A 12,434-nucleotide genomic window follows, 5' to 3' on the forward strand; every position below is an offset into this window, starting at 1 on the left:
GGTCTACTAGCCCCTTCCCTCCCCTCAGGGATATACTAGGGACTCTGATCCTGACCTTGCTTACTACCCAGCAATCTATTGTACGATCATCTTCTATGCATGGTTTCCAGTGATCACCATCTCAAAGAATTGGAAGATTCCCATGTTTTTTTGCCCTGGCACATCTGAAAAGACTTATCCATCCATCCATCCATCAAGTTCATCTTGGGTGAGAACATTTTCACAACATTCTAATTTTCTGAGATACTAACTTTTGGGTTTTCATTAGCTATAAGGCCTAATCGGCAACATTAAAAGACATAAATGCTTGAAATCACACTCTGTATGTAATAAATCTGTATATTATGAGTTTCACTTTTTGAATTGAATTACTGAAATGAGTTAACTTTTCAATGATATTCTAATTTATTGAGATGCACTTGTATATCATATCAGACCATAAGTCATGTGTTTGATTACTTTTTCTTTTGCCTACTTTTATTTTCAAATAGACAATTGAAATCAGACCTCCTGTTATGAGGAATACTACTGTTTGCATTCTTTGAACAACAGCAGTTATATGGACAACATCCATGCCTTATGGACCACATTAGCTTTTAATTATGTTGGCCAGGTTGACAGGAAACACAGAGCTGTATCCAGGACCTCCAAACCTAATTCATATCATGGCCTGCCTGTAAGTCAAATAAGATACACTTTAAATTACAGTCAAAATAAACACAAGAATAATATAACTAAAACCTACCTTGCCGACAAAGTCTGACAGGTTGAATATAGCCATAATGAGGATGGGAAGCCACTCTCCCATTGTGCAGTTCCTGATTTCTGACTCCAATCCAGGAAAAAGACAAAGAGTAATGAAATATGTCACAGTGATAGACAGCATGTAAGCCCAAATCACTCGCAACACCAGATAACGATGGAACATCATATCTACAAAAATAATATGGCAAAATATCATTAAACTTTGATCTACAAAACAATTTTATTTTTAATTAATTATATACTTATTTACACAAAAAATATAATTAGGGCTTAAAAGAAATCTCACAAATCAGATCCCTTTGAATTAGGGCCCCTGTTTAGAGTTGAACGGACACCTGGATGTTCGGGTTCAACGGGTTCGGCCGAACTTCACAAAAAAGTTTGAGTTCGGGACCCGAACTTGACCCCGGGCCCGAACTCAAACCCCATTGAATTCATAGGGGACTCGAACTTTGGAGCACTAAAATGGCTGTAAAAATGTCATGAATGTCAGTGCTAGAGGGCTGCAAATGGCACCAAAATGTGGTTAAGAGCATGTCAAGTGCTCTGCAAACTAATGTGGACAGGGAAATGAATTTAAATAACATAAAATACGTAAACATAAAAAATAATCATCTTGATCTAGGAGGACAAGGTCTATATGGAGGTAGCCTACACTGCTTTTTGGTTTTAAATTTATTTATATTTTTTTAAATTAGGGCACACCCCAAAACATTAGGAAATATAACCTGTGATAACCCCCTCCAGTCGTGCTAAACACACGTTCAGAAAATACACTAGCTGCAGGGCAGGCCAGCACCTCCAAGGCATAAAGGGCAAGATCAGGCCATGTGCCCAATTTAGAGACCCATCAGTCAGTTCGTGTAGGCTTGTGCACAAATACTGCTCCACCATGTCACATGTCACCGTGACGTCCACGATCCATTTGGATATCTTCTCTATCAACTTTCGATGTTCTTTTCTGAGCCTACCATGTTGATCACGGTTATCATCGAATCTGGGTTCCACTCCGGAGAGGGAGCCTGAGAAAGAGAGACCTATGCAGAGCAGGGGTTTAATTACGGCAAAAATGGTCAAATGTCACCCAAGAATGTAACAGACAAATTAGTGAATTTTTTTTTACCTGTCTACTAGGTATAGCAGTGGTATATCACACCCAAAAATTGGTGAATTTCACCCGAAAATGTAACAGACAAATTTGTGAAATGTTTTTACCTGTGTACTAGGTACAGCCGGGGTATATCACACCCAAAAATTGGTGAATTTCACCCGAATATGCAACAGGCAAATTATTGAAATGTTACCTGTCTACTAGGTAGAGCAGTGGTGTATCACACTCGAAAATGTAACAGACAAATTAGTGAAATGTTTTTACCTGTGTACTAGGTACAGCCGGGGTATATCACACCCAATAATTGGTGAATTTCACCCAAATATGTAACAGGCAAATTAGTGAAATGTTACCTGTCTACTAGGTAGAGAAGGGGTATATCACACCCAAAAATTGGTGCATTTCACTCTAAAATGTAACAGACAAATTAGTGAAATGACAAAATAAAATACGTACAAATAAATAAATAAAAACTTGATTTTGGAGGTGGAGGTCCATATGGAGTAGGAGTTTGAGGAGGCGGTGGACGTAGCGGTGTAGGTGGAAGCAGTGGTGGAGGAGGACGAGGTAGCCAACACAGGTTTTTTTTTTTTTTAACTCCTTAAGGACCGAGCTCATTTTCACCTTAAGTACCAGGCCATTTTTTGCAAATCTGACCGGTGTCACTTTATGTGGTGATAACTTCTTTAAAACACTTTGACTTATCCAGGACATTCTGAGATTGTTTTTTCGTCACATATTGTACTTCATGACACTGGTTAAATGGAGCCAAAAATTCAATTATTATATTTATTAAATCCATTATTAAACTCCTGCTAATGTGGTGTCTCACACCGCATTATCGTTTAGCACAATATCGTATGTAATAGGGTAAATGTTTATACTGATTTTGGTCTCATGCCCGTCACATATACAGTTCCACAAGTCGAGTCTTCTTACCTTCCGGTTAGTTTATGTCTTGTTTGTGCGTCTTTATGGTTGCGGGAGATAGACATTCATCAGCCAGCTCGGCAGATGACAACTTGAGAACTGTATAAAACTATTCTTAGATGTGGGCTTTGAAAATGTATTGCATGTATATCTTTGTCCTAATACTTTTATTTTCATCTTTCATCTTTATTTGGAAAAAGAGTAGAGTGGAATTGGAAACATTCCTGAAAGAAATCAATCAAAACCAGTTAAATTTAAGATTCACCTTGAATATTGCAGAAGAGACAGAATTTTTGGATTTGAAAATAAAAGTATTAGGACAAAGATATACAAACCGGATTCCAAGAAAGTTGGGACACTATACAAAACGTGAATAAAAACTGAATGCAAGGATGTGGAGATGCCAACTTCTAATATTTCATTCAGAATAGAACATAAATCACGGAACAAATGTTTAAACTGAGAAAATGTACCATTTTAAGGGAAAAAGATGTTGAATCAGAATTTCATGGTGTCAACAAATCCCAAAAAAGTTGGGACAAGGCCATTTTCACCACTGTGTGGCATCTCCCCTTCTTCTTACAACACTCAACAGACGTCTGGGGACTGAGAAGACCAGTTTCTCAAGTTTAGAAATAGGAATGCTCTCCCATTCTTGTCTAATACAGGCCTCTAACTGTTCAATCGTCTTGGGCCTTTTTTGTTGCACCTTCCTCTTTATGATGCGCCAAATGTTCTCTATAGGTGAAAGATCTGGACTGCAGACTGGCCATTTCAGTACCCGGATCCTTCTCCTATGCAGCCATGATGTTGTGATTGATGCAGAATGTGGTCTGGCATTATCTTGTTGAAAAATGCAGGGTCTTCCCTGAAAGAGATGACGTCTGGATGGGAGCATATATTGTTCTAGAACCTGAATATATTTTTCTGCATTGATGGTGCCTTTCCAGACATGCAAGCTGCCCATGCCACACGCACTCATGCAACCCCATACCATCAGAGATGCAGGCTTCTGAACTGAGCGTTGATAACAACTTGGGTTGTCCTTGTCCTCTTTGGTCCGGATGACATGGCGTCCCAGATTTTTAAAAAGAACTTCGAATCGTGACTCGTCTGACCACAGAACAGTCTTCCATTTTGCCACACTCCATTTTAAATGATCCCTGGCCCAGTGAAAACGCCTGAGCTTGTGGATCTTGCTTAGAAATGGCTTCTTCTTTGCGCTGTAGAGTTTCAGCTGGCAACGGCGGATGGCACTGTGGATTGTGTTCACTGACGATGGTTTCTGGAAGTATTCCTGAGCCCATTCTGTGATTTCCTTTACAGTAGCATTCCTGTTTGTGGTGCAGTGTCGTTTAAGGGCCCGGAGATCACGGGCATCCAGTATGGTTTTACGGCCTTGACCCTTATGCACAGAGATTGTTCCAGAGTCTCTGAATCTTCGGATGATGTTCTGCACAGTTGATGATGATAGATGCAAAGTCTTTGCAATTTTTTGCTGGGTAACACCTTTCTGATATTGCTCCACTATCTTTCTGCGCAACATTGTGGGAATTGGTGATCCTCTACCCATCTTGGCTTCTGAGAGACACTGCCACTCTGAGAAGCTATTTTTATACCCAATCATGTTGCCAATTGACCAAATTAGTGTTAATTGGTCTTCCAGCTCTTCGTTATGCTCACATTTACTTTTTCCAGCCTCTTATTGCTACTTGTCCCAACTTTTTGGGGATTTGTTGACACCGTGAAATTTTGAATCAACATATTTTTCCTTTAAAATGATACATTTACTCGGATTAAACGTTTGATCTGTCATCTACGTTCTATTACAAATAAAATATTGACATTTGCCATCTCCACATCATTGCATTCAGTTTTTATTCACGATTTGTATAGTGTCCCAACTTTTTTGGAATCCGGTTTGTATATGCAATACATTGTCAAAGCCCACATCTAAGAATAGTTTTATACAGTTCTCAAGTTGTCATCTGCCGAGCTGGCTGATGAATGTCCCATTCGGACAGTTCCGCAGAATCAGAAGAAACTGCACACATGACCAAGACTTTGAGGTGGAAGCGGCTAAAATGAAGGATCAGTTCATAGAGAGGAAATATCCCGAAAAGGTGGTAAATACAGCACTAGAGAGAACCAGGAAACTAGATAGAAGAATCTGGTTCACAAACAAGGAACCAGTGACTGAAACAACACAAGATAGTGAAGCCATAAACACCAGAATTATCCTCCCATTTAACAGTAGTCATAAGCGGTTGCAAAGAATCATCAGAACCTACTGGCACCACATTCTGAGTGACAAAAAGATAGGCCATCTCCTACCAGTTATGCAGTTACTAACATTTACAAAAGCACCAAATCTAGGTCTAAAAATAGCCCCATCAAAAATACCGAAAAATAAGAATACAATCTTGGGTACCTGGATGTACCTTAAGGGCTTTTTTAAATGCGGCAAATGTATGGCATGTAAGGTTAATTCTACATCTAGGAAGATCACCACAATTTCTTCTACACAAAATAACCACACATGGGAGATTAAAAACTGCTTAACCTGTAACACTGCCGGTGTTATCTATCTGATCCAGTGCCCTTGTAGGAGACAGTACATAGGCAGAACCATACGTCCTATGAAAACCAGGATGGCTGAACACATAGCCAACATAAGAAAGGGGTATGACAAACATTGTTTATCTAAACATTATAAAGACATACATAATAAAGACCCGTCTGGCCTGGTGTTTATGGCGCTTGAAAAGGTAGAGAAACACTGGCGGGGGGGGGGGGGGGAGGGAACTATATTAAGCAGATGTCCAGGATAGAATCAAGGCATATCTATGAGTTTGGATCGTTGTTGCCAGTGGAGCTGAACGCAGAATTTGAGATCTTCGGGTTCTTATAGACTGGGTGCCCCCGATCCGACTCTCACGACTCAGTCAGGCCGTTTATCGGCACTGAGTCGTGGACTCGGACGCGGGCCCCCAGCCCTATACATCATGATCAAGTCCAACATAATTTGGACCCCTAGAAAAGTTGTATATCTTTAACCACACCTGATGCATTTTAACTTTCTCTCTCATCCTCTTTTTAATAAATTGTATATTGCATACATTTTATATATTCTTATTGACTAATTATTATATTTATTATCAATATTTATTAATAATGTATATTGCAATGGAGACTTAAAATTACCAAAAGTCAGGTCAAATTAATGTATCCACATGATAGGGTGGACTATAATCCACTCCGTTTTACCTCATGTTGGAGATTTAGTATTTAAAATAGGAATAACTCATGGTAGGCAAGCTGTAACAATAATTCTGTTCATACAAGATGTGTAGACTGTAAGAAGGAGCATATATTATGAAAAACGCACGTATACAAAAAAACGCATGCGAAAAACCCATGCAAATTTTTCCTTTTAAAGTGAATCCAGTGATCCAGGATTTGGTGCTTATCGAGGATATAAAAGGCGAAGGCAGACAGGTGATGCTGTACCACTGATGAAGGGAAGGGGATTTCCCGAAAAGCGTCTGGGCTGCACACCTGTAAAAGAAGCACCTCTGCACCTTTATGCATGGCCATGCTAAAAATATTGAAATAGAGGAAAATTCGGACAATCAGGACTCACGCGCCGCTCGTCTATCTCCCGCAACCATAAAGACGCACACACAAGACATAAACTAACCGGAAGGTAAGAAGACTCGACTTGTGGAACTTTATATGTGACGGGCATGAAACCAAAATCAATATAAACATTTACCCTATTACATACAATATTGTGCTAAACGATACTGCGGTGTGAGACACCACATTAGCCGGAGTTTAGTTGGGTGGATTCGCATTGCCCACACTGGTATCCACTGACCACATAGCATTTGAATATTGTGCAGGAGTTTGGAGTCTCATCATTAACTTGTGTGTGTGCTCATCTGCATACTGGATATTGGAGTTCAGCAACTGTAGAGCAATTCACTACGGTGCAGATATATATCTATACTCTAGCATGTTGTGAATATAAGGGACTACTTCCATCTATAAACTTAATTTGTGTGGAATTTGGTTTCAAGCATTGCAATTGATTTTATTTGAATTTTATGGAGAATTTCCTATTGTGGATTTTATATTATACACATGTTTAGCTTGATTGTGATTTCATTACATTTTATTCACATTATCTATTATTGTGGTCCAAGTGTTGTGTGCTTGCCCTAACTCTGGTTATACATTTATCATTTATTACTAGAGGGTGGGTGTCCCTCTATTTTGGGTTAGCAGCACCTATTCCAGAACTCTGCCTGGAGTGAGCCACCATCTTGAGTCTAAAACTCAATATTTATTGCCCTTATTCTGTAGTTTGCAGAAACACCCCATATGTGGCCGTAAACTACTGTACGGGCATGCGGTAGGGCATAGAGGGAAAGGTGTGCCATGTGGTTTTTGGAAGGCAGATTTTGCTGAACTGGTTTATTTACACCATGTCCCATTTGAAGCCCTCCGATGCACCCCTAGAGTAGAAACTCCAGAAAAGTGACCCAATCTAAGAAACTACACCCCTCAAGGTATTTAAAACTGATTTTACAAACGTTGTTAACGCTTTAGGTGTTCCACAAGAGTTATTGGCAAATGGAGATGAAATTTAAGAATTTAAACTTTTTGGCAAATTTTCAATTTTTATCAATTTTTTCCCAGTAACAAAGCAAGGGTTAACAGCCAAACAAAACTCAATATTTATTGCCCGGATTCTGTAGTTTGCAGAAACACCCCATGTTATGTGGCTGTAAACTATTGTACGGGCACACGGTAGGGCGTAGAGGGAAAGGTGCGCCGGGTGGTTTTTGGAAGGCAGATTTTGCTGGACTGGTTTATTTACACCATGTCCCATTTGAAGCCTCCCTGATGCACCCCTAGAGTAGAAACTCCATAAAAGTGACCCCATTTTGGAAACTACGGGATAAGGTGGCAGTTTTGTTGGGACTATTTTTAGGGTACATATGATTTTTGGTTGCTCTATATTACATTTTTGTGAGGCAGGGTTACCAAAAATAGAAATTCTGAAATTTCATCTCCATTTGCCATAAACTGTTGAGGAACACCTAAAGGGTAACTAAAGTTTGTAAAATCTGTTTTGAATACCTTGAGGGGTGTAGTTTCTTAGATGTGATCACTTTTATGGAGCTTCTACTCTAGGGGTGCATTAGGGGTTCTTCAAATAGGACATGGTGCCAAAAAAAAAGGACATTAAAATCTGCCTTCCGAAAACCATACAGTGTTCCTTTCCTTCTGCGCCCTGACGTTTGGTCATACAGCAGTTTACGACCACATACGGGGTGTTTCTGTAAAGTGCAGAATCAGAGTAATACATTTTAAGTTTTGTTTGGCTGTTGACCCCTGCTTTGTTACTGGAAAAAACGGTTTAAAGTGAAATATTTGCAAAAAAATATCTGTTTTGGCACCATTTTTATTTTATTTTTTTGGACCGTGTTCATCTGAGGGGTTAGGTCATGGTGTATTTTTATAGAGCAGATTCTTACAGATGCGGCGATATCTAATATGTCTATTTTGTTTTTATTTGTTTAGGTTTTACACTATATTATCCTTTTATAAACCCCAAAAAACATTTTAGTATCTCCATAGTCTAAGAGTCCGTTTTTTTTTTTTTTTTTTTTAGCTGATTATCTTAGATAGGTGTCATTTTTGTGGGATGAGAGGACGGTTTTATTGGCACTATTTTGGGGGGCATATGACTTTTTGATCGCTTGCTATTACACTTTTTGTGATGTAAGGTGACAAAAAATACCTATTTTTGCACCGTTTTTATTCTATTTTTTTGACCGTGTTCATCTGAGGGGTTAAGTCATGGGGTATTTTCATAGAGCAGATTTTTACGGACGCGGCGATACCTAATATGTCTACTTTTGTTTTATTTATTTTAGTTTTACTAATTTACAAAAAAAAAATTTAATGTCTCAAGTCTGAGAACCATAGTTTTTTTTCCGATTGTCAGCTGCTAAATGGAATTAAAATTGGGGAAGGGGATTATAAATTTAGTACTCCATGGACGTGTGGTACTCCCTGAAGCAACCGTAATGCAGAGGCCCGGATGATCGGGGCACGTGTCACACTGAGTGGTGGTGTCCTTCCGTATCACCCTCCTGTGACACACTCTGCACTTTTTTTGGGGCCGTCCCTTCTTTCCATTATGGGGGACCACACCTGGAAATGGGACCAGGAACGATCCGGACGCCTTCAGTTCCCGAGGTACTCCGGCCTGCTCTTTCCCGGTCAGAAAAGATCAGGGCCTTGAGGACTGCCTCATAGAACTGCAGGAATTTCCCTGTGTTGCCAGCGCTCCGGGACAGCTCAAAAGAGTTGTACAAGGCAACCTGTACCAAGTAGACCGCAACTTTTTTGTACCATGCCAGGGTTTTGCGCATGGCATTATATGGCTTGAGGACTTGATCAGAGAGATCATCTCCTCCCATATACTGATTGTAGTCGTCGATACAATCTGGCTTGAGGACCGTTGCCGCGGTACCTCGCACAGGGATAGGGGTGATGCCGTTACTGTGAATTGTGGACAGTACAAGGACATCCCTCTTGTCCTTATATCTGACCAGCAACAGGTTTCCCGCGGGGATAGGTCCCTGTAGGGGGTGGGTAGAAAGGCCGCATTGATTTTTCTGCACAGTCCCACAAGCGGACGTGGATCTGGCGTCGAGGGACTGGAACAAGGGGATACTAGTATAAAAGTTATCCACGTACAGGTGGTAACCTTTATCTAGCAGTGGGTGCATAAGGTCCCACACAAGTTTCCCACTAACACCCAGAGTGGGGGGACATTCTGGGGGTTGAATACGGGAATATCGCCCCTTGTACACACAAAACTTGTAAGTGTACCCTGAGGTACTCTCACAAAGTTTGTACAGCTTCACGCCATACCTCGCCCGCTTAGAGGGAACATACTGGCGGAAAAGGAGTCTCCCCTTGAAAGCAATGAGACACTCATCAACCGCTACCTCCCTTCCAAGTACATAGGACTCCAAAAATTAGTCCCCAAAATGATTGATGACCGGCCTCTCCGCCGCCTTGGAGGCTCATCATCATCTCTAGATGATGAGGAGGACGCTGATGACAAAAGGAAATTGGGGTCATCCTCGTCCTCACTGGGGCTCTCGGAGTTGGAGGCAAGCAGGGCGTATGCCTCCTCGGCCGAGAACGTCTGGTGGGCCATAGGGGAGTGTGCGTGTTTGTGTGTGCGTGGAAAACTTTATTCAGTGTGCGTGTGTGTGGGGGACAGGTGTTCATGGACTTTGCCCTACACCTAACAGAAAAAAATAAACTAACAAAAAAATTAGAAAATCCCCAAAAATGCAAAAAAAGTAAAAGATTCAAACGTGCTGATCAGCGGTAGGAATGTGATCAGTGGTGGGGGTGGCTGGACTCTAAGAGTGCCAGCCACAGTCAGTGCATGCAAAAAAAAAAAAAAGAAAGAAAAAAATATAACACTTGCGCTCCAAAAAAAATTGTGTAGGGGGGCAAGCTGCAGCACCTCTGTGGGGTCTAGGGTCACACAGCTGAGTGCTGTGGATCCCAGACACCCAATCCGTTGCTACAAACTTTTTTTTTCCCCCTAACTCTCCCTCGCTATCCCTGCCTAATCTACCTCTCCTTACCTCACCAAAATACACCGATTTGTGCCTGATGGCACAAAAAAACTCACAGTACAGCCGAGCTTCTCTCTCTGCCGCTCCACAGACCTGTATGAGCGGGGAGAGGAGCTCCGGCAATTCATAACTGCCGCTCCGCCCGCCCACCTGACCAGCCGAACAATCAGAAGCGATCCTGAAAGGTGGCGTGACAGGCAAAAAAAACAATTCATTAATTTGTCTGTTACATTTTCGGGTGAAATTCACCAATATTTGGGTGGGATATACCACTGCTATACCTAGTAGACAGGTAAAAAAAAAATCACTAATTTGTCTGTTACATTTTCGGGTGAAATTAACCAATTTTTGTCTGTGATAGACCCCTGCTCTACCTGCTTCATCCCATTGCAGCCATTGACCTCGTATGCGGTCTCCCTTTCTCACACTCCCTCTCTGGCGTGGAACCCTGATTCGCCGATAACCGTGATCAACATGGTAAGCTCAGAAAAGAACATCGAAAGTTGATAGAGAAGATATCAAAATGGATGGTGGACGTCACAGGGACGTGCGATCAGGCAGAAGTTGGGGGGTTATCACAGAGGGGGTGATAACCCCACAACTTCTAGGGGGTTGTCACAGGTTATATTTCCCAAAGTTTTGGGGTGTACCCTAATTAAAAAAAATAAAAATAATGTAAAACCAAAAAGCAGTGTAGGCTACCTCCTCCTCATCCACCGCCACTTCCACCTACACCGCCACATCCACCGCCACTTCTACGCCATATGGACCTCGTCCTCCTAGATCAAAATAATATTTTTTATTTTTACGTATTTTATGTTTTTTAAAGTCATTTCCCTATCCACTTTTGTTTGCAGAGCACTTGCCATGCTCTTAACCAAATTTTGATGCCATTTGCAGCCCTCTAGCCCTTTCCATTAAATTTTTACAGTCATTTTAGTGCTCGAAAATTCGGGTCCCCATTGACTTCAACGGGGTTCTGGTTCGGGGTCAAGTTCGGGTCCCGAACTTTTTTGTGAATTTCGGCCGAACCCGTCGAACCCATACATCCAGGGCTGGGACAAGGTCCACCACCAACAGAGGCTGAGCTGCCCAAGTGCGCCCCCCCCCCCAACTTGTGGAGTCTTTACTAAATACTGTTGTAATCACACATAAATATGAACAGTTTAATATACCAATTAACTATGGCTGTAAACAAATGCACAACCTCTTTAGATCCATATAAAGATAGAAATAAAGTGCAAAAACAAGTCATATAAGACAATAACCACATAATATTAATATAAATAAACATAATCCTGTCAACAAGACAGAATAGCAAGTTTTGCAGGGGTACGGGTAGATGGGGCTGTAGGACAAGGGCTGATGGGGGAAGGGGGGTTGGGTTAGATCATCTAACCCCCCCTCCCCCCATCAGCCCTCGACCCCCCCCCCATCTACCCCACCAGACATTTAGATGTTATTTATTCCTGCAGCTCTAATGCTCTGATGATCACTGATCAGTAGATGACTCAAGTCAAGCCCCCCTGCCATTTAGATATGTATGTTTGTTATTAATATTAACTTCACTTCAGGGCAGACTCTCACGCTTTATCCCTCCTCGGGCCTGGGCTGGGTCGTGACACAGTGCTGTGCTGCTGCCTGCTGCTGCCCGCGCTGCTCCTGGTCTCCAGAGGGCGCACATGTGACCTGACTGCGTACATCGCACCAAGTCAAAGTGCGCGCTGTATGCAGCCAGTCAGGCAAGTGACTGAGCAGAGACCAGAGCAGTGGAGCGGCTGAGCCAGGAGGCGGAGCGGGAGCACGTAAGTCAGTGCCAAGTGCTCACTACTCCCTCCGTCCTCCAGCGCGGACCTCTGCAATTCGACTGGGCATGCTCTCAATCAACTTCTGGGCCAATTCCTGACTGATAGCAACCCATTCTTTCATAATCACTTCTTGGAGTTTGT

General features: G+C 41.8%; 1 protein-coding gene across 1 annotated transcript in view; it reads right to left on the bottom strand.

The window, feature by feature from the left end:
- Positions 1-12,434, bottom strand: part of SLC29A4 (solute carrier family 29 member 4) — an 889,038-nt gene that overhangs the window by 82,549 nt on the left and 794,055 nt on the right. Inside the window, exon 15 of the mRNA XM_044304489.1 lies at positions 746-933. Coding sequence (XP_044160424.1) covers positions 746-933 — 188 coding nt within the window. The remainder of the gene's footprint in view (positions 1-745; positions 934-12,434) is intronic.

Source organism: Bufo gargarizans, chromosome 8 (assembly GCF_014858855.1).
Source record: "Bufo gargarizans isolate SCDJY-AF-19 chromosome 8, ASM1485885v1, whole genome shotgun sequence".
NCBI lineage: Eukaryota > Metazoa > Chordata > Amphibia > Anura > Bufonidae > Bufo > Bufo gargarizans.